Below are 22,725 nucleotides of genomic sequence, written 5' to 3'. Positions count from 1 at the left end.
TCATATTAATTTATTATATTAATCAGAACAAATGGTAATTTTTATCTTGCAGAATCATCATTGAACTCTGACTTGACATGTATCGCCTTTGAAGTATCGTGAGATTACATTCAGGAAGTGGTTCTCTGCAATGTGAGAGAAATGCTTCCCGACATTTGCAAAGTGATGTAACATCCATGGCGGGACAACTGAAGGTAACATCATTGATGAAACTGTGATGTTTTAATAGTTTGTATTTGTCAAGAACAATATTTTTACTATTTGGTAAGCGAAACTAGACAGTAGCCACTTCACGTTAGCTTCAACAATCAGATTGTTGTTGAATGAAGTGAGCGAGCGAACCTTTGACTAGCTAGCTAACGTTAGCTTTTTCATGTAAACAGCCTCTGTGAAGTGGTAAGCTAGTTAACTGTTTTCAGAATCCTGAATAACTAGACAGACTCCGACATGCTGAATTATACCCACTGGGTTGTTCAAAGCTGGTAACGTTAGTCTCTGGGTATTCAGGATCACTCTCTGTCATCTAGTAATATAAAAATAATTGCAACACCCCTCAGTTCACCTGATGTGCTTCAACAACAGTATGCATCATATTTCAGTTTATTCCCATCACATTGTTTGATTTTTCTTTGCAGCGTCTAAAGGACGCAGTGAAAATCATAGGGTCCGGCAGCGTCCTGTTTGTCTCCTACCTCACTGCTGTGGGAGATGAGCGCTTCTACACCAACCAGCTCATGCCCTTGCTGCAGAGGATTGTGGGAGCAGAGACAGCCCATGTCATGGCTGTGAGGTTAATAGGCCTGGGTCTGGTGCCTCTGAACCGCTACCAGGACCCAGCATCACTGGTCAGTGTGGGAGGAGGTGTCCTCTAGCCTGGCATGCAAACAGATTTTGCTATGTTCAGTCTGGTTTAACCAGGCTAGGTTAATTCCTGTTGGGTGTTTTCACTCTCCTTGCTTACACCGAATTGCCTTTGTGCTGATGTAAGATTAGAACGGAATGTATGCTTTGTTTGTGGACCTTCACTCCCACTGTCTCGACTCACCCCAGCTAGTCAAATCTCATTATAAAAAAAAATGTTGTTTGTTTTTTGTTGCTGAATTTTACCCCTTTTTCTCCCCAATTTCGTGGTATCCAATTGTTAGTAGCTACTATCTTGTCAGGTTGAAAGTCATGTGTCCTCCGATACACAACCCAACCAAGCCGCACTGCTTCTTAAGCGCACATCCAACCCGGAAGCCAGCCGCACCAATGTGTAGGAGGAAACACCGTGCACCTGGCAACCTTGGTTAGCGTGCACTGCGCCCGGCCCGCAACAGGAGTCGTTGGTGCGTGATGAGACAAGGATATCCCTACCGGCCAAACCCTCCCTAACCCGGACGACGCGAGGCCAATTGTGCGTCGCCCCACGGACCTCCCGGTCGTGGCCGGTTACTACAGAGCCTGGGCGCGAACCCAGAGTCTCTGGTGGCACAGCTGGCGCTGCAGTACAGCGCCCTTAACCACTGCGCCACCCAGGAAGCCATTATAAACATTTTTAATCAAAGCTGTAACTGTTCTTTTGGTCACTGTGTACTTCCATGGAATTTAGGCACAATTTTAACCTGGAGTTGTTACTTCTTATTCCAGGAAGTGAACGTCATGGGCCGTAAGTTCAAGAACCCCATAGGGATAGCAGCAGGATTTGACAAGCATGGGGAGGCTGTTGACGGGCTGTATAGACTAGGCTTTGGCTTCGTGGAGGTGGGGACCATCACCCCCAAACCCCAGGAGGGGAACCCCAAACCACGTGTGTTCAGACTGACCACTGACCAGGCGGTCATCAACCGGTATGGTTTTGAATGAATAAGACATGGCTACTGAACCATAGCATGGCTGACTGTCATTCATTATAGATGAATGTTTTTAGCTTGTGAATTCTGTGTCAAATGGCAGCGAACAGCGACATCACAGGTAGTTTATTTTGTCATTCTCCACTCTGTTCAAAGGGGATAAGCCTGCCACCTACACGTAATTATTATTTTTTTTAAATAATTTTTTACATTGAGGCTAGTGACAGACTATAATATGAATTCCCTTTTATATTTGTTGTAGCACAGCTTCTTCAAACTGAAATGAAGGTGCCAAATTAATGTTATCAGGGTGTTACACTGCTACCTCGTTGCGCTCGCTTTCATTCTCTAAAAGTGCTGTGAAATGAGATGCCAAGGCACAAACATACATATTCATGAGTTGTTAGAACACAGTACTTTGCGTATATGAAGGGACATATTGGTTGTCAGAGAAGTTAATCCTCAGTTCAGGAAAAAGCATCCCAGATCCAAATGTAAGTCCATATATTCAAGTATTTGTAAATAATTGCTACACAATAAAGAAGTGTGCATTTTGTCATGGCTGTCTATGCTTGCTTGACATTGTTCTAAACATTTAAGAGCAAACCACTGAAAAAATATCCAGAACCATCCCATTTCTTCAGGGGTGAGTGTGATACGTTCTGTGATTTTCTTAAGTGTTTTGAATAGCAAATTCCACAGACTGACTGATGTTAACACTGCCCTAGAACACCAACAATAGGGCTAATACAGTGAGCTCAAAGTATTGGGACAGCGCCATTTAAAAACATGTTTTGGCTCTGTACTCCAGTACTTAGGAATGATATGTCAGCTTTAATTTGAGGGATTTTTTATCCATATCAGGTGAACCGTTCAGTAATTAGAGCATTTTTGCTCATAGTCACCCCATTTTAGGGAACCAAACATTTTAGGAAAAATGCACTTATGTGTATTAATGTAGTAAAAAGTTACGGTAAGTATTTAGTTCCGTATTCATATAACGCAATGACAGCATCAAGCTTGTGACTACAAATTTGTTGGATGCATTTGCTGTTTATTTTGTGCCCAACAGAAATTAAATTGTGTATTTTGTCACTTTGGCGTCACCCCCCCCAAATGCTAGCTGCTAACCTCACATGCCATTGTAATAGTGAGCGGTTATAATATTTGTGCATCTAACATTCTTTCTTATTCATCGTTATTCATGATTCATACAGGATTGTCTGTAATCATGGTAGCATCCACATTAACTTAGAAGTGTTTACAATAATAGTGGCTCAAAAATGGCACAATACATTTATTTTACATTCATTTCTTTAAGTTTTTATCTTCTCTTAAAAAATGAATAATCCCAAACCAGTTGCAAACATAACACAAACTAGCAACAATTTATAGATGCACACACAATTTACCATTCTATTCTATTGGGCACAAAATAATCTGAACCAAAACAAACACCAATTGCATCCCTTTTTTTTTTTTTTTTTTTTTTTTTAGAGTAACAAGCTTTGTGCAGTATTTGTGTGCTATGAGTCTGGGATCAAATACTTAACTTTTTACTACTTTAATACACATGTAAAATAATGTCTCAATACTTTTGGTCCCCTAAAATGGGGGGGGACTATATACAAAAAGTGCTGTAATTTTTATATAATTTAAAATCCAAAGTGCTGGAGTACAGAGCCAAAACAACAGAAAATGTATCACTGTCCCAATACATTTGGATGTATCCAAGTTGTTTGTCTCGTATTTAATGTAGTTAGTAAATGACAATAAGTCTTTGTATATTAGGCTCGAATCAATATGATTAATTCAATTTAGCATGGATGATATGCCGGGATGTGAGATGCTCAGACTAACAAGCCCCTCATATAATAATATGCCGGAGTGCTTCTTTCACTCCTCAGTGAACAACAACACAGCTTCCCAGAAGTTAAGTCAAGATGAGTGCATTAGATGATTAAAGGCCTCATTTCCTTATGGTGGTGTTTAATACAGTTTTACTCAACTAACTGCAATTATTTTTTTCATGTATTTTAGTAGTCAATTGAATTTAATGTGCACCCTAGAAGATCAGAGATGAACACGTACTGTATCATAATGGCATGATCCCAAATTGCTTATAGTTGCTTTTTTTGGCAAATGTATGGATTTTTGTGTGTTACATGAACTTAACCTCTTATGTTGTGGGTATGTTTCAGATATGGGTTCAACAGCTGTGGTCTTGCAGCGGCACGGGAGAGACTAAAGGCAAGAGAAGGCACCCAGGTAGAGCTGACTAAAGGTACTGTTTCTGTCCTGTCTGTCAGACTGATAGATGGGTTCGACAGTGAGCTTATAAGTGTCTCAGGCACACAGCCAACTACACTACACTATAATCCTCTGCCTGTATTTTTATATGGAGATTCCCTTTCCCCTGGCTCAGAGAGGTGTTCCTAATACCAGTCGCACTCTTCCAGATCAGCTAATAAACACATACAAATGAGTCTATCCTGCCCATACTGTCTTGTATTGACAGTCAAAAACCAAACAACTGAAATGTTTTTGTCGACAAAACATTTTCACCGTTGTATTTTTAAAACATTGCTTTATGTCGTTGATGAAGAGCGTTTGATTGAATTCAATTTGGCATATTTCACTAGTTTTCAGTAAAATAGAGCATTCGTAACTAAATGTGCCCCACTGATTTCGATTGGGACATTAAGCCGAAATCACAAGGGGGATGTCCGTCAACCGCGTGAATTTGCTTGTGCGAGACTGGCAAGCATTAATTCACATAAACAACGTAACGTAAACCAGTTATTAAGCCGTAATTGTAATGGAAAGCGGTTTATAAACAGTTGTATAGTCTCTTTATCTGAGTTACCTCATTCTAGGTTTTCCAGCCATAGTAGCCTAGAGACTATATGCCCATCATCAAAACAGGTAGGCTGCTGTATTGCTTTCAAATAGGTCATCTATTTGTCAGATAAACCATAGCCTACAACCCAAATGACCTTTTTAACCATACAACTTTACTTAGCGAAGTAGGGAAGAGCGTAACAATTCCTCAAATTCCCTTTGTACCAACAACCCACTCAATCTCTGGAACAGATTTAATTCATTTCAACCAAGGCACTCGCTAACCATGCACGTTGTTTCAGCTGCATTTCAATCCAATCGGCTGTAAGCAACAACGGTGATACTGTTGTTCACATGCTATATCATTCCCAAAACCAAATCCAGTTTCTAAATGTAGAATGTCGTTGCGTTCATGCATTGCGACACCGTTTTTCACAAGCACCAGCCTACATAATGTTGGCGCGTAGTTAGTTATGAACACTAAATAGACACTTTTTAATGATACATTTCACAATTCCAGAGGTAACAATGCACCAACAGTCAATTCTTATTTGATTTTTTAAAACAATTTATCTGCTAATTTCACCAGCATTGCTCCGCGTCGACGTGAGAAAAAATGTATTTGCTTCCTAATGCCTCGATCACACCGACAGTGGTGTTGCCCTAAATGGTACTCAGCATCATCTGGATACGTGTGCAACATTCACCTTCGCCTACCGTCTCTGTCAAGCTGTTTATGCATACAGTTTAATGCATACATTCGATATATCCAACTTATGCGCCACACAGAGCGCACTGCAACTGCCTCTGCAACTCAATGCTGCAAGGCGAACACAGCGTTCCATTGGAAATGCGGGTACTTCTGGTGTACCAAAATGCAAAGACGCTGTTGGTGTTATCGAGGCGTAATTTGATGCACTATACGCTCGTGACGCAGTTGACGCTTGCGGACAATGTATTCTCATTAATTCAGTCGCTGGCATTCTATTTATGTTCTGACCTTAACCTCTCCCAGGGACTCATAACTGGAATAAATCCTGTTGTCTGTGTGTTTTTAGCTGGCCTGCCCCTGGGCATCAACCTGGGAAAGAACAAGCTGTCGCAGGACGCAGCGGCAGACTACCTGGAGGGGGTGCGGGCGCTGGGCCCTCTGGCTGATTACCTGGTGGTGAACGTGAGCAGCCCCAACACCCCAGGCCTCAGGGACCTGCAGGGGAAAGGGAAACTGCGACAACTGCTGTACAAGGTCAGTGGCTGGCAATTTTTGGCTGACCTAGATGTGATTTATATATCCTTTATTTACCCAGGATGTCACGCTCAGATGTGATATCATACATGTTATTTATTTTTATGTTTACAGTATCGTTGGCTTTCCAGAGAGCATGTTGTTGCAACTTTTCCTTTATTGAAGTCTGGTGTTTCTGTTCAGTTCTGTTCAACTTTTATTGATATAGCCGGTGAGCTTTCATATAGATTTCTATGTCAAAAGATAATTGACTTCCCATTAGACAACATACACATCACACAAGCAAGTACAGCATAGCGCTGTTTGGCTTGAACACGATTAACCTTAGGAACAACTGCTCAGCTGTAATGCTCTTGTTTGGTCTCTGTGTTGTGCTGTACATTGTTAAATCTCATTGATGTGATGGATCTCATTGACTGTGTGTCTGTGGTGGCTCGTGTTTATCCCTGTACCCTCCTGTCTCCCCCCCATTCCACCTCCCCCATCCAGGTGTTGAAGGAGCGTGATGCCCTACAGGGTGGGAGTAGGCCACCTGTACTGGTAAAGATTGCCCCTGACCTCACCGCCCAGGATAAGCAGGACATTGCTGATGTGGTCACAGAGGTCAGTCAGAGGCCGAGCCACACGGGTCAGTCAGAGGCCTGGCCACACGGGGGTCAGTCGGGGGCCTGGCCAGGCGGGGGTCAGTCGGGGGGCCTGGCCAGGCGGGGGTCAGTCGGGGGGCCTGGCCAGGCGGGGGTCAGTCGGGGGGCCTGGCCAGGCGGGGGTCAGGCGGGGGGCCTGGCCAGGCGGGGGAAAGTCGGGGGGCCTGGCCACGCGGGGGTCAGGCGGGGGGCCTGGCCAGGCGGGGGAAAGTCGGGGGGCCTGGCCACTCGGGGGTCAGTCGGGGGGCCTGGCCACGCGGGGGTCAGTGTGGTTCTGTGGGCATCTCTATGTAGCCTACTCACCAAGCCTTAACCTACAGTATATAGCCCCCAATGACTTTGGGCTGGTTACTTTGGTCATCTGTGTTTTTCCTGTTTGCTCATCTTCCTGAGCACACTTCTCACCCCACTCACGTAGTCGGCTTCTGTTCTATAGCCGTCATCAGAGCAGTCCTGCTGCCGTGGGTCTTAGCCAGCAGAGGACGTATATCACCGAATTGATTTGAATGCATTAGTGTTGCCTCCTATCCACTCTCTATGTTAAGGGGACTGTTTCTGTTTTTCTGTGTTCATTTAAGGGGACAGACTCCAAATGGAAAAAGACCAAATAGAAAGCACAGCAGATATTTGAAGAGTATTAGATACGTTAGAGAGAATTAAGATGAACAAATCGTAACTTTTTCATGATCCTTCTGTTTAAAAGTGAGTTCTGTATTCCATTGGAGTTAGTGTAGCATCCTAATTGTTCCAGGCACATGTGAACGAACACACTACGTTTAGACAGGCAGCCCAATTCGGATATTTTTCCCACTAATTGGTCTTTTGACCTATCACATCTTTTTCAGAGTTAATCTGATTGGTCAAAAGACCAATTAGTGAAAAAAAGATCGGAGTTGGGCTGCCTGAGTGTATTCGTTCAAGTGTGCCTGGAACAATTAGGTGTGGTATTATGGGGTAAGGTCAAATGGGTAATCATGATTTGTGTTTTAGCTTGGTGTGGATGGGCTGTTGGTCTCCAACACGACAGTATCCAGGCCTGAGACTCTACAGGACCCCCAGAGTAAAGAGGTGGGAGGGTTGAGCGGCCAGCCCATCAAGGATCTCTCTACACGCACTGTGAGAGAGATGTACAGCTTGACAAAAGGTAGGTAGGATAAATGAAGGATCATCACAACACTGCTAATGGTTGTTGCTGCAGCTGATACTGGCCTGATTGATTGATTGTGGGTGGTGGTGTATAGAATGTTCTCTTCATTCACCCAATATTGCTCTTTCTCATTGAAGGTAAGGTGCCAATTATTGGAGTTGGGGGTGTAGCCAGTGGACAAGATGCCATGGACAAGATCTGTGCTGGAGCCTCATTGGTCCAGTTATACACCTCTTTAACCTATCAGGGTCCACCAGTTGTCACCAAAATCAAAAGGGAACTAGAACAGCTTTTAAAGTACGTGTGAACTTGCATGTGTTTTTCTTTTACTGCGTGACTTAATGTGGTTTAATCTAGTCAAATTGTTTGTATTTGTAATATTCTGACTGTATCCTATGTTTTACAGAGAACAAGGATTTGCAAGCATATCGGATGCTGTTGGAGCTGACCATAGAGGAGCTGAGGGGAAATTTCAACAACAGTCTAGAGAGGGACAATGATCAAGGCTCTGAGTGTCAATATCAGTCAGTTCTACAGGTTAGATTGACTACAATACAGACTGATGCCTTTGTCAGTTTCCTGCCTTTACTTGAAGTCTATAGTACATGAAGTGGTTTGCCTGGTCAATTCATGTAACGCCTGGCTAGAATGATACCTGTGCACACAATTATTACAGCAGTAACAGCAGTATTGGGAACCTGCCCCATTTCACGGTTCTTACTGGATCTGTTGGTTATTCGGCGATGTAACCGTAAGAAGCCGTAAGGTTACGTGGTAACGGTATTTTGACACTAGCAGTCACATTGTCATGTGTAACGTATGTCAAAATAAAATGTTTTTTTTTTTTTTGAAATTATGTAAATATGATGTGTGTTCTATTCAGAAATACTGTGTGTTGCTATTTATAGAACTGTGACTATAGAAATTGAACATTTTCACAAATAACTTCCATTCAAAGTGCTTAACTGCACGTCTCTTGTAAATCGCTGAACTGCTACCCACATAATGGAGACCTTGTCTGAAATTAGAATTGATCACCAAGCAATGAGTGGAATGACAATTAACTGACAATTACCATTTAGCCTTGCAGCAGTAGTCAGTTAAACACTGAGGAAATATAACAACTTTGACATTTTAAAGAAAGGGCAATGGCACAATTACTTGCCTAATGTCAGCAGACTTTAAATACACATGATCCCACTGTAAGATGGTAAAAACTGCCTTAACTCTCAGCGGTATAACGGATGAGAAGTGTACCAGAATAAGAGGTCAGTGACAGAGAGAGCCAAGTCCAAGAGGATGCACTGATGGTTCTCTGTCCTATTTCTGACCTATTACATAGATTGAATTGAATTGTAATGCCTCCTGTTACGGGTGTAATGTCAAGGGGTTACTTAATGTATGTTAAGTCGTGTACATTAAACTATATAGTTGAGCTATTTGAGAAACATTAACCTCCAAGCACGCGCCTCAGGCAAGAATAAATGTCAATTTTTAAATTCTTATGTCTTGACTGTCCATATCTTATTTTGGTATTCCATGCTTAATGTGCATGTTTTTTGGGTGGCACGGGAAATACTGTCGTTGATCATCAAAGTCCCAGTCGACCTTATTGAGGCTCTATCGGAACCTGTTGGTACTCTCCTGTTTGTTGGTACTCTCCTGTTTATTCTCAGAGCCTGGCTTGTACTTCTTCTCCCCCGGTTGACTTCTTTAGAGATTGCCCACTTCATGTCCCTTACGGCCTTATAAGCCCTGTTACGGCATTATAGCTCTCTTTCAGTAGTTACTCACTCACCATCCCCTGAGCAAATGTTTCTGCCAGAGTTTGTCCATTGTACATATATTTTTCTGTGTCAGAATAACCTCTCACCACTACTCTCATGAGTGGGTTCGATACATTCCTAGGGTACAGAAGGTACTGCTCTTAACGTTGAGTCCTGCCTAAGGGGTCATGAGAATTCAAGCAGGCACAGAAGCAATCTTACCTTCTCTGATAATCCATGTTGACTGAATGTCCGGTCTGACTGCTGGGTTTTGAATAGAGAGGATTGATATAGGGGAATTTTAATGCTTATAAAAATGGAATTGTCTTCCCCTTAACTGAACTGCATCTCTGCAATATATAGACTGTGGGCATCAGCGACAACACAGTGCTCGTGATTTAGATATCAGCCTGGCTTAAACTCAGAGGCACAGTATTGTAGCATTGTGGGTAAATAAATGTTATTCTTAGTGTGCTCACACACTAACACATTTCCTGAGGGTCTCCCTAGCTCCTGATTCACTGACTCCGGGGGTCCTGCTGCCGATCTATTGGCCACTACCTCTGATCTCAGAATACATGTAGGTCAGAATGGACCAGCTGTGGAGGGGATCCTTCTCTTCCTCTTGAGGGTCCAGTGCAGACAGACAAAGACTTACTCCCCAAAAGCTGGATTTGTCAGAAAAGGAGTGTGTTGACAGAGAAGATTGGCCTCTAAACAAAACAGACCCATCTGAGGAGAGACCACTTGTCAGAGATAGTTCATAGATGATTCTCTAAACACCATTCCTATTTAGATCCAGTGCACATCATCTTAGGGTTATACAGATCTGGTCAAATGCACACAAAACATGACAGACTGAGGTGAAAGCTACTATCCCTTATTGATGTCACTTGCGAAATTCACTTTAATCTGTGTAGTTGAAGGGGAGGAGACAGGTTAAAGAAGGATTTTTAAGCCTTAAGACAATGTTGCTGGGTTTTTCCACACTCAGCAGTTTCCTGTGTGTATCGAGAATGGTCCACCACCCAAGTGATTTTGTACCCTTTATGCACCTGCAAATTACCACAGTGAACAAGAACTTGCCTCCAAACAAATTAATTACAATTTTTTAAATAATTTAGTCCAGGCCATTTTTTTGACTTTGAAGTGAAAAATCTCCATTTCAATTTAACTAATTTAAAAAATATATTGTGAACCGTTTATGGGTGTTATTATATATGACCGCATCTGCACTTCTCTCCAGTCATCAGGTGTGTTGTAAGTGTGAAACTCTGCCTGCTGTCAGCAGTGGTTCATAGTCACTCCTGTTCCCAGATGGTGTGATTCAGCGCCTTCTGAACAGTAGCAGCTGTGTGGAGACATGTCTTGACAGCTGCCCTCAGCCCCCAGGAATAGCACTGAATGACTGTAAGTACTTACCTTCTCTGATTTAGGCATCCTTGTTCGTTCAGAGAACACGGACTACAGTGAGTCAGTCCGACAACACGTGGATACCAATACACATAGACTCTCGCCCCTAATCTGCATGCAAAGCTTGTAAACAAAACACGTTGACCAAACTTAACAGCTGCTCTCTGTTCCTGGAGCATGCAAAAGAATGTGAAAAAATAAAAATGGACTACCCTCATTTATTTTTGGGTCCTGACTCTTTGACTTTCCCCTGAACGAATTAGGAGACTGCGTCACATAGCACCATATGAACTACTCGCTGCTGGCGGAATACACTGTGGCTATAATATTCAAATTGCTGGTCTAATTCTGTACTGATGTCCTCTCCTCTCGGTCCAGTCCAATGATAGTTCTCTTTTATAGAAGATGCCGTTTACTTAAATGTGATATTTGTGTTTCCTTGATGTGCATTGAACATCCAACAGCAAAGTCAACAAACTATTGTTTAACTCGAAGGGACTCGTATCTAGTTGTTTCATATGCTCCAATCATAAGAGAAATTAGAATTGAGTAGAGCTGATTCTTTTGGATCATTGGTCTTTTTGAAACTAATCAACCTTGAGGGTGGTGGCTGGACATGATCCAACAATAGTGGATATATGGAGAATAAAGTATAAACTGTAGCTACATTAGGTGGTATTTTTTATACTATTTCTCAATCACTGGAGCCCAATTCTGATCTTTTCACTTCAGATATGTTTCAGAGCTGATCTGACTGGTCAAACATTTTTGAAAATGTAAGATTTTGATATATTCCCATTTTTAGAACGTACTTACAGTAGTAAAACCCAGTGTGCATTGAACATGTACAAATTCTGAATAGCTTGCATTACATTACAATACAATACAAAAGGCCATAATAAGGCTATCCACCCCTCCTTTCTTCTGCACACTTCTGGAGATCAGTTACTGTTTCCATATCGACTCTGTAGGGTGGAGAGGCATCATCACCATATCAATGGAAGCTTTACATCTACCATAGCCTCTGATCTTTGGCTCGATGAGAAGGCTGCTGAGAAACATCCAGTTCCCTGGCATTCAGTGGGAGTCAAGACGCCTTGGCTTTGAGTAGACAGGTAGGTACCAGCGTTGTAACATTACTGTAGATTCCTCGTGAGAAAGCCCCAGAGATGTATTGTAGACCCGGGTTTACTCCTGGCATTCCATACAGAGCTTCTCTCTCATGTTTTCTCTCATGGATTGTAAAGTAGGAATAGGTCAGACAAACAGGATAACATAAACAGAGCACCTGAGGCAGGAATGACAGCGGTCATCCTTTCAGGTCACCTAAATCACCTGGTGCTCTGTGAGTGTGTCTCTGTGCTCAGTGTTCAAGAGGATCAGAACGATTCTGCTGCTATGTCATGATACAAGGACCATATGGCATCGTCATGCAGTTCACCGCATACAGTTGAGTGAATTGCACAATCGCGTGTTGGAATGTAGTTTGATTGAAGTGGTTGCTATACCCTTGTGTCTTATCTTCGTAAAACATCTGCCCTGCTAGAGCTGCCCCAGTCAATATTAAGCACGGTTATTGTGGAGTAGAATCGTATAGAGCAACAACGGCTCAGCCGCAAAGTGGTGGGCCGCACTAGCTCACAAAATGAGACCGCCAAGTGCTGAAGCACGTAGCTCGTAAAATGTCCTCGGTCGCAACACTCACTACCGAGTTTCAAACTGCCTCAGGATGCAACATCAGCACAATAACTAATTGTCGGGAGCTTCATGAAATGGGTTTCCATGGCCGAGCAGCCGCACACAAGCCTAAGATCATGCGCAATTCCAAACGTTACCTGGAGTGGTGTAACGCTCACCGCCATTGGACTCTGGAGCAGTGGAAACGCGTTCTCTGGAGTGATGAATCACTCTTTACCATCTGGCAGTCCAATGGACAAATCTGGGTTTGGTGGATGCCAGGAGAACGTTACTTGACCCAATGCATAGTGCCAACTGTAAAGTTTGGTGGAGGAGGAATAATGGTCTGGGGCTGTTTTCATGGTTCGGGCTAGGCCCCTAGGCCCCAAGTTTCCAGTGAAGGGAAATCTTAATGCAATAGCATACAATGGCATTCTAGACAATTCTGTACTTCCAATTTTGTTGCATTTTGGGGAAGGCCTTTTCCTATTTCAGCATGTGTAGATGTTGGTGTGGAAGAACTTGACTGGCCTGCACAGAGCCCTGACCTCAACCCTATCGAACACCTTTGGGATGAATTGGAACGCCGACTGCGAGCCAGGCCTAATCGCCCAACATCATTGCCCGACCTCACTAATGCTCTTGTGGCTGAATGGAAGCAAGTCCCGACAGCAATGTTCCAACATCTAGTGGAGGCTGTTATAGCAGCAAAGCAGGGACCAACTCCATATTAAAGTCAATGATTTTGGAATGAGGTGTTCGACAAGAATGTGTCCACATACGACATCTAAAGACACACATTCAAAAAAAGAAACGATACAACCAAATAATAATAATAATGTGTGTGTTAGTGTGAATGCCAGGGGAGACACTGCCTCTGGGTCCTGGCATTCACAGGTGTGAGAGGCAAGGGCTGTGTTGTCCATACTTCCCTGCCAAGCCCATTATCAGATACTCTCTTGATAGAATTACACACACACACACACACACATAACAGTTCAGAACATATACAATAAAAGCAATGGACAAGGTTGTAAAATGCCATTGTGGGTCCTGTACTAATATTTGGGTTCTATTTGATCTTTATTTAGCTATGTCCTGTAGATATTTGGGTGTTATATAACAACACAGCTGCTGATAACCCAAGAAAACACAGAGTACAGAGCCATGCAGGGAAAACATATGGGACCTCAGCTGCTCTTATCGGCTCAGGAGAGTGTGAAACAAACAGGGTAGTAGAACATGGGAGACAATAGTACGAACAACGGCGGTTCAGTGACTGACAGGGTAGACTGACCTGTTTCGTTATCAAGTGAGTTCTTCCGTGCTCCATCTAAAGTCAAGTATGGGAAAAACAGCCATCTTTGACAAATCCCTTTCTCCATCTGTCACGCTATCTCTTCCTCACACCTGCAGTAGGATGGTGGGTCTGTGAACATCTGGAGCTGTGAGTGGAGGATGTATTATTCTGTGTTTTGATGCTTTTCTAAAGAATACAATCAGTCTTTCATAGTTATTTCAATGTAATTTATCCCTAGATTATATGCCTTTATGACTTGGAGGCAGTGTGAATAATCAAGTTGACATGGCGGTAAGCTGGGGGAGGGGAGGTGAAAGGGAGGGTGGCAGTTGTAGCCTACCTGGTCTCTTCCTGTCGTTGCTCTGCTGTGATGCAGGCATCCTCATATGACATCCCTATTGGAAACTCAATTATCCTTCAGGTTGAAATGATGCAGCATCTCTATTGTTCATTTCAATCATTGCCAGGGGACAGAAATGTGTGTCCCTGAGTTAATTGTCTAGCTGATTATTTGTGATTCAGTCTACATTTCTGTCAGAGTTTTGAGTATTGGAGTGAGGAGAAAAGGTAATAAGCATTGACTGTGAATGTAGCTGATCAAGGCTAAGACTGGGTATGAATGAATTGACCTATTAGTCTGAGAGGAAAGTATGAACTAAAAACTCTTTGCAAACACACATAATAACAAAACATCATGTCCCTGACCCACTATTACTATTTACTGGATATTGTAGAAAAGGTCTGTCTTCAAATTAGTTTGTTGATTTAAAAAATATATATATTTTCAGACTGCTACTGTTGACCAATATCATCTTTCCCTTCTGTGTCTTTTAGGTATGAATGCTATTGGCTACTTTTAAGCTGCAATCAATGCTCTTCACTTTCTCACTCAAGCAATGACTCTTCTGTCAGTAAAAACTAATTGATGAGCTAGATAAAGCTAGATAATTAGCTCAAGTGTGTACGTTTCTGTTCCCGAGCCTCATCAATCCACATACATGGAGAGGAATGTCAGCAGGTCAGATTTTCAGAAAACATATTTTCTGGCATAGCTTTCAGACATCAGTAGCAGAGCAGCATTTTTACCTCAGCATCTTGGTGAAATATTAATGGCCCATTGAGGGCATTTGAGTTTATACTTCCTGATGTTTTGTTTCTATACCTGGAGAGAGATTTGTTGTATAGTTTGTAGGTGTTCCCCCTGAGCGATCTCTGACTCTGTTTTCTGTACTCCTGCCAGAGACATAAAGAGACCCGGGCCACAGGTGGACATTGTTTAACAATTCAAAAGCCATGAAGTGTAGAGGGGAAAAACACAACAGACTTCACGTAATGATGCTAAGGCTCTCAATGTGCTCTAGAAAATGACCTTGCTGGCGGCATTGTTTTCAAAGACCTGATTTCCATGTTTTTGTTCATATGAGAGTGGATAGGTGTGTGAGTGGAGTACAGATCTCCGATCAAGAGAACAATACTGCCCTGTTGTGACCCAGACTGAGATCACACACCAAGAGCCAGTTAGGTACCTGCAGACAGAGATAGGAACCAATACACTATACTGCTGCGTTAGGATGTATTTATAGTGACGGCCATCCATTGTGAGCCAAGTTGTTGTGATATGAGAAGTAGTTACATAAATTAAGTTGAACCATAGGCTTTGATCCCACAGTACACTAATGGACATCGGCTTAAGGAATGTGTAGGGGAAAGTGGCCACTGGATGAGAGATTGATATTAGAAGGCTTTTATTTTTGATTGAGTTGGAGACGTGAATCCAACTTATAACTTGTTTGGTTGTCGACAATTTAAGACAATTTATTGTATTTCAAAAGTGATATTGAATTGTGTTTGGTTGTCACTGCAACCAAATTTCAACATTTGAAGAAGATACAATACAGTGCATTCATAAAGTATTCAGACCCCTTCCCTTTCTCCAAATTTTGTTACATTACAGCATTATTTTATAATTGATTAAATAAAACATCTCATCAATCTACACACAATACCACATAATGACAAAGCAATAACAGCTTTTTAGAATTGTTGCAAATATTTAAAAAATATATATCTTATTTACATAGGTAGTCAGACTCGAAATTGAGGTGCATCCTGTTTCCATTGATCATCCTTGAGATGTTTCTACAACTTGATTGGAGTCCACCTGTAGTAAATTCAATTGATTCGACATGATTTGGAATGGCACACACCTGTCTATATAAGGTCCTACACTTAACAGTGCATGTCAGAGCAAAAACCAAGCCATGAGGTCGAAGTTGTCCGTAGCGCTCACGAGAGCTCTACGGACACAGATCTGGGGAAGGGTACCAAAACATTTCTGCAGCATTGAAGGTCCCAAAGAACACAGTGGCCTCCATCATTCTTAAATGGAAAAGGTTTAGAACCACCAAGACTCTTCCTAGAGCTGGCCGCCCGGGCCAAACTGAGCAATCTGGGGAGAAGGGCCTTTGTCAGGGAGGTGACCAAGAACCCAATGGTCACTGACAGAGCTCCAGATTTCCATCTGTGGAGATGGGAGAACCTTCCAGAAGGACAACCATCTCTGCAGCACTCCACCAATCAGGCCTTTATGGAAGAGTGGCCAGACGGAAGCCACTCCTCAGTAAGAGGCACATGACAGCCTGCTTGGAGTTTGCCAAAAGGCACCTAAGGACTCTCAGACCATGGGAAACAACATTCTCTGGTCTGATGAAACCAAGATTGAACTCTTTGGCCTGAATGCTAAGCGTCACGTCTGGAGTAAACCTGGCACTATCCCTACTGTGAAGCATGGTTGTGGCAGCATCATGCTGTGGGGATATTTTTCAGCAGCAGGGACTGGGAGACTAGTCAGGATTGAGGGAAAGATGAATGGAGAAAAATACAGAGAGATCCTTGATAAAAACCTGCTCCAGAGTTCTCAGGACCACAGACTGGGGCAAAGGTTGACCTTCCAACAGGCAGTGGTGGAAAAAGTACCCAATTGTCATACTTGAGTAAAAGTAAAGATACCTTAATAGAAAATGACTCAAGTAAAAGTGAAAGTCACCCAGTAAAATACTACTTGAGTAAAAGTCTAAAATGATTTGGTTTTAAACATACTTAAGTATCAAAAGTAAATGTATTTGCTCAAATGTACTTGAGTATCAAAAGTAAATAATTTCAAATTCTTTATATTAAGCAAACCAGATGGCGCAATTCTCTTGCTTTTTTTTATTGACAGGGGCACACTCCAACACTCCAACACAAGCATTTGTGTTTAGTGAATCCGCCAGATCAGGTAGTAGGAAAGACCAGGGATGTTCTCTTGATAAGTGCGTGAATTGGACCATTTTCCTGTACGGCTAAGCATTAAAAATGTAACAAGTACTTTTGGGTGCCAGGGAAACTGTATGGAGTAAAAAGTACATACTTTTCTTTAGGAATGCAGTGAAGTAAAAGTTGTCAAAAATATAAATAGTAAAGTACAGATACCCCCAAAAATCTACTTAAGTAGTACTTGAAAGTATTTTTATTTAAGTACTTTATACCTCTGCCAACAGGACAACGACCCTAAGCACACAGCCAATACCATGCAGGAGTGGCTTCGAGACAAGTCTCTGAATGTCCTTGAGTGGCCCAGCCATAGCCCGGACTTGAACCCGATCTAACATCTCTGTAGAGACCTGAAAATAACTGTGTAGCAACACTCCCCATCCAACCTGACAGAGCATAAGAGGATCTGCAGAGAAGAATGGGAGAAACTCCCCAAATACAGGTATGCCAAGCTTGTAAGCATCATACCCAAAAAGATTTGAGGTTGTAATCTCTGCCAATGTTCTTCAACAAAGCACTGAGTAAAGGGTCTGAATACTTAAGTAAATGTGATTTCATTTTTTTTTATATGTGTTAAAACCTGTTTTTGCTTTGTCATTATGGGGTATTGTGTGTAGATTGAGAGAAAAAAACAATTTAATCCATTTTAGAATAAGGCTGTAACGTAACAAAATGTGGAAAAAGTCAAGGGGTCTGAATACTTTCTGAATGCACTGTATCTTCTGCGTGTATAATTCCATCTGTGCCACTGACAGTCTGTCTTTAATTCCAGTTTGTCTACAAATTAATAATTGATATGTTGGATTCACATCTCAATCTCAACCAAGAATCAAAGTTAAAGAATAGTACTAAATTAAATCAAACTTTAAATGCACTGTAAATAACGTTTGAGATGATTTAGTCCAAATCTTTAACTTAGATTTTTGGAGATGTGAAGCCAACATTTAAATCATGAATTTTTGAGACAAACTGGAATTAAAACTACACAAAGTCAGTGGCACAGATGGAATTATCCAAGCAGAAGAAACATCTCCTTCAAATGTTGAGATTTGGTTGCGTTGACAACCAAACACAATTCAATGTCACTAAATTTCATGACATTTAAAGGCCTATTGTATTGTCTATTTTGAGTTGGATTCTGGGTTGAATTGAAACAGCTGTTGATGACTTTGAAAATGTTATAGAAGCCTCAATAGCATCATTGATTTTAGATGAGTGGTTAAGTATGGTCACATTTCATTTGTCTCTGTTAAACCTACCTTTAGGAATGACTTTGATAGCAACTCGCAATAATCATTATCACAATAGCATTTTGGTAATAGTCAGTGACTAATATCATAGCTAAGCAGGGTTTGGTTAAAACCCTGGATGGGAGAAGATCTGACGTTGTTTTAAAGGTGCAAATTCAACATATTTTATGTTTTGTCTATGTTGGAGTTTGGTTACCATGATATTATCCTGTTGTGAAAATACACCAAAACAACCGTTTACATTGATGACCTTTTTCAAATCCAATGTATTTTCCACATCACAAGTGCTCACAAGAGTGAGGGTGGATGAATATTTGACATATAGTGAATCGATCTTTGTCTTTATCAATGGAGCCTCTGATCGTTGAATGGCCTGTATGGTGCATCACCCCACCTTCAGACAACAAACCTGTGACAGCTCTCCAAACTGTGACTAAAATACACCGTCTGGCTCCATGCACGTGTCATAAACATATTCATATCTCTCTGTGAATAACAAATGCCTTAAGGTCTCTCCTTTTTTTTTTTTTTACTGGCAAATGTAATTTAGTTTGTTTAAAGGAAAGCATCTTTGTGTCCTTTAATAAAACATTTAAAAAAGGAATGAATGGAGATATTTGACAGGGAGGTTTGTTTGTTGATGTTGTTACAAGAGCACTATCAGTAGCTGACACAATGTTCTTCCTGTTAATTGTCTGGGTCCTATTTACCTGGGTGGTAATGATAGGAGCTTCCCTCAGGCACCTTGCATCCAAATCTCTCTCTCTCTCTCTCTCGCTCTCTTTCAACCTTTATCTTTTGGTAGAATACAAGCTTAAAGTCATGTCTATTCCCTAATACACCAATCCAAGATGGTAAAACATTTATTACATTTTTGATGTCTTGCAAAGTTTTTGACCTTACAATTTCACTCAGCGATGTGAATGTGTACGTTCACTAACCTCAGACTGGCAAAGTCACACAGCGAGAGCAAGCAGGCTACGTCATCTCTTTTTCCATAAAAGTGTAGCCACAAGAAACATTGCATTTGTCTGACTTCCTAACAGTGCTCCCACCTGTGTGTAATGGCTGAACCAACTCTAATGTAACCTCGCCAAACACGATGTTGCTAAGATGCCTACAAGGACTGTGTTTCTGTCCCTCACCAGCACACCAATAGACCATGAAAATGAAAAACATCAAAAGGAACCAAAACATAATAGCTTTTGCGACCAGAGATAGAAATTCAAAACAATGATTCCCATGTGTTTATTTCTTTTAAGCCTAACGTGTGTCTGTGAATCACTTGGCAGGTTAACAAGACATTTAAAGTAGCACCTTGTTTACTAGAGAGTTGCTCGTTGTTACTGGAAAAAAAATATACAACCTGTCAAGTTACCCAAAGACAGTGCCTGAAGTGAAATTCACAACCATAATTGGATTTCTCATCTTTATCTGGCAGCATAATTGGTGCCAACTATTTGAGATTGACAATTAGGCAGTAGGAACTTTAACTTTGAGCTGAGAACACCCTCTCATTAACGACTACCTTTCAACTGAAAGCTGGTTTAGAGGTGGTTGGGTGGCAGAGATGTCTGCAGGGGCAGTTTAAGGATTCAATTAGCCAGTAACTTTCGAGGTTTCCTAAACACAAAAAAGGAGTACTTGTTGTCATCTCAAATCATAATTAGATGAACCACAGATGGGCTGTCAATGTCCAGAGTGCCTGGGGAAATGAACAATGCTGTCGTTATGGTGGCCACGGAGTCAAAGTGCTGGGTATATACAGTATGCAAACCGACTTAGTGTTGTCAGATTGTTAGTTGTGCTGTAACAATACAACCCAAATTATAGGTCCACTTTTAGATTATGAAATTAACAACAAACAGCAGCATATTTTAATCATGTCTCTCTCTTTCTCTCTCCCTCCTCCCCATCTCTCTTTCCCAGTAAGCGGTTCATTTGACAGTCCAGTGTTCTCCTGAGCCTTGCCTTGTGTCACATGACCAGCCATGTGTCAGATAATGTATGTCATGGTAGTGCTGCAGGAGAAATATGCTTTTATCTCATCTCTGCCAGCAAGACCTGTGCTCTGACATATCAGCCTCTCCCCATCCATTTCCATCGAATGCTTCCTCGCAGCATCTCCAGATTTCTCTGATTATAAGGAGGGAATGTGATATCCAACCACCCCCTCTTCTCTGTCACCAGAGGGATAAGATGAAGCACGGCTGTATGGAGCATGCATCTTACATACTCCATTTTCAGCAAAGAGTATTTCTCTCAACGAACATGCCATTCACTGCTCAGTGATGATGGGCCTGGTGCCAATCATGGCCTATTTATTGGGCTCCCGGGTGGCGCAGCGGTCACTGCAGACCCTGGTTCGATCCCGGGCTGTATCACAACCGGCCGTCCCATAGAGCGGTGCACAATTGGCCCAGCATCATCCGGGTTAGTGGACCGTGGTAGGCCGTCATTGTAAATTAGAATTTGTTCTTAACTGACTTGCCTAGTTAAATAAAGGTAAGAAAAAATATATATGTTGTCGGCATAATAACCCTGTCGTTGACATAGTTTGTGAGGCCAACACATGGGAGCGAGCAGTAGCTTCCTGATTATATGCACATTTAATAGGTCTACCATTTAATAGGTCTACCATTTGGTATCTGTATTCAGTAAAATAACACACATTCTGGGACGGCATGGTCGTACATAAATAGTAATGGTAGATAAAAATATATTATACATTATCTTTTTATACCACATTTGTAAACTATGACATGACTCATAAGGATTTGTGTGAGAGATCACATTGTCAGGATTCCTGAGACATCCAGTGGCTTGTTGACAACAGCTAGCAGGGTGTTCCCTTCTCCTGATGGGGCAAAAAGATGAAAATGATTGGTTCTAGTGTAGCTTGTGTAACTGCTGAGGCGGTGAATTTTAGAGCAGATGCCTGAAAGACATTTAGTACTGTCTGAACACATTACTCTCATGAGTGAACACCATTAAAAACTCCCAAAATGAAGTGTTTCCAAAATGCATTCATGACTAAAGCTGACATCATCTGATGAATAATGAAATACTGATAAAGTTCTGTACAGTGTTTAAATATTGACACAGAGGGCTCCTGAGTGGCGCAGTGGTCTAAAGTACTGTACCGCAGTGCTAGCTGTGCCACTAGAGATTCTGGGTTCGAGTCCAGGCTCTGTTGCAGTTGGCCGTGACCGGGAGATGCATGGGGAGGCGCACAATTGGCCCAGCGCTGTCTGTGTTAGGGGAGGGTTTGGCCAGCAGGGATGTCCTTGTCCCATCGCGCACTAGCAACTCCTGTTGCGGGCCGGGCACGTTGACATGGTCGTCAGGTGCACAGTGTTTCCTCTGACACATTGGTGTGGCTGGCTTCTGGGTTATGTGGGCATTGTGTCAAGAAGCAGTACGGCTTGGTTGGGTTGTGTTTGTGGAGGACGCACGGCTCTCGACCTTTGCCTCTCCTGAGTCCGTACAGGCTCTAAGCTTGTAAAATATTTCAAAACAGATTTTATTTTCATGAAATATTATCATTGCCACTGTGACAAAATGTACCAAAACAGCTTTTTAGTACATTTCATATGGAAATGATCCTGATTTCTTTGGGTGAGGTTTATTGAAAAATGTTACAAAATGTTTATTAGCATGTTTACTTCAAGTCATATCATTTTGAGTTAGACATGATATCAATTTAAATAAACTGATTTGCATTTATTCAATCAACATTAAGTGCTGTAAATATCTTGGGCATGTTTTTCCTTGAATAATAATAATAATCTTAGAAACAACATCCTTTTAATGGTATGAGAATATTCAGAGATAGACGAAGCCCCTTTAATGGAGTAACTTTACAGCTTCTAAGCAGAAAAGTTTAAACAGAGGATTTGGTCTTTCTGGGTCGTTCACTCTCAAAACATAAGATAAGGCATCTGAATAGTTTTGTCTATTTCAGTGAATTTATAATGCTTCGTATTCATTTTTGCTTGTTGTACCATTCATATTCGTTTTTCCATGTGTACACTGACATCTGACTTCAGGTTCCATGAGATGAATAAGGTACATTTTATGTGAAAGGACCCATGAACACCAACATGTGAAGGTCATAGGGGCGGCAGGGTAGCCTAGTGGTTAAAGCGTTGGACTAGTAACCCCCAAGCTGACAAGGTACAAATCTGTCGTTCTGCCCCTGAACAGGCAGTTTAACCCACTGTTCCTAGGCCGTCACTGAAAATAAGAATTTGTTCTTAACTGACATGCCTAGTTAAATAAAGGTTAACATTTTTTT

The 22,725-nt window shown here is 41.8% G+C and overlaps 1 protein-coding gene across 1 annotated transcript; it reads left to right on the top strand.

The window, feature by feature from the left end:
- Positions 1-54: 54 nt before the first annotated feature.
- LOC118393786 (dihydroorotate dehydrogenase (quinone), mitochondrial) lies at positions 55-9,215 on the top strand. Its single transcript, XM_035786847.1, has 9 exons — positions 55-194; positions 636-845; positions 1,630-1,829; positions 4,034-4,116; positions 5,732-5,919; positions 6,409-6,522; positions 7,554-7,707; positions 7,848-8,007; positions 8,117-9,215. Exons 1-9 carry the CDS (start codon positions 177-179, stop codon positions 8,208-8,210), a joined length of 1,221 nt encoding a protein of 406 aa, XP_035642740.1. The 5' UTR covers positions 55-176; the 3' UTR covers positions 8,211-9,215.
- Positions 9,216-22,725: the final 13,510 nt, after the last annotated feature.

Source organism: Oncorhynchus keta, chromosome 14 (genome assembly GCF_023373465.1).
Source record: "Oncorhynchus keta strain PuntledgeMale-10-30-2019 chromosome 14, Oket_V2, whole genome shotgun sequence".
NCBI classification, from domain to species: domain Eukaryota; kingdom Metazoa; phylum Chordata; class Actinopteri; order Salmoniformes; family Salmonidae; genus Oncorhynchus; species Oncorhynchus keta.
The sequence above is the reverse complement of the archived record's forward strand: the minus strand, read 5'-3'. Positions and strand labels throughout refer to the sequence as shown.

Bases quoted from the DNA above. Each gene is read 5' to 3' on its own strand.
- LOC118393786 (XM_035786847.1), top strand. The intron at 4,117-5,731 runs GTACTGTTTCTG...GTGTGTTTTTAG, and splicing joins CCAGGTAGAGCTGACTAAAG to CTGGCCTGCCCCTGGGCATC. The intron at 8,008-8,116 runs GTACGTGTGAAC...TATGTTTTACAG, and splicing joins GAACTAGAACAGCTTTTAAA to AGAACAAGGATTTGCAAGCA.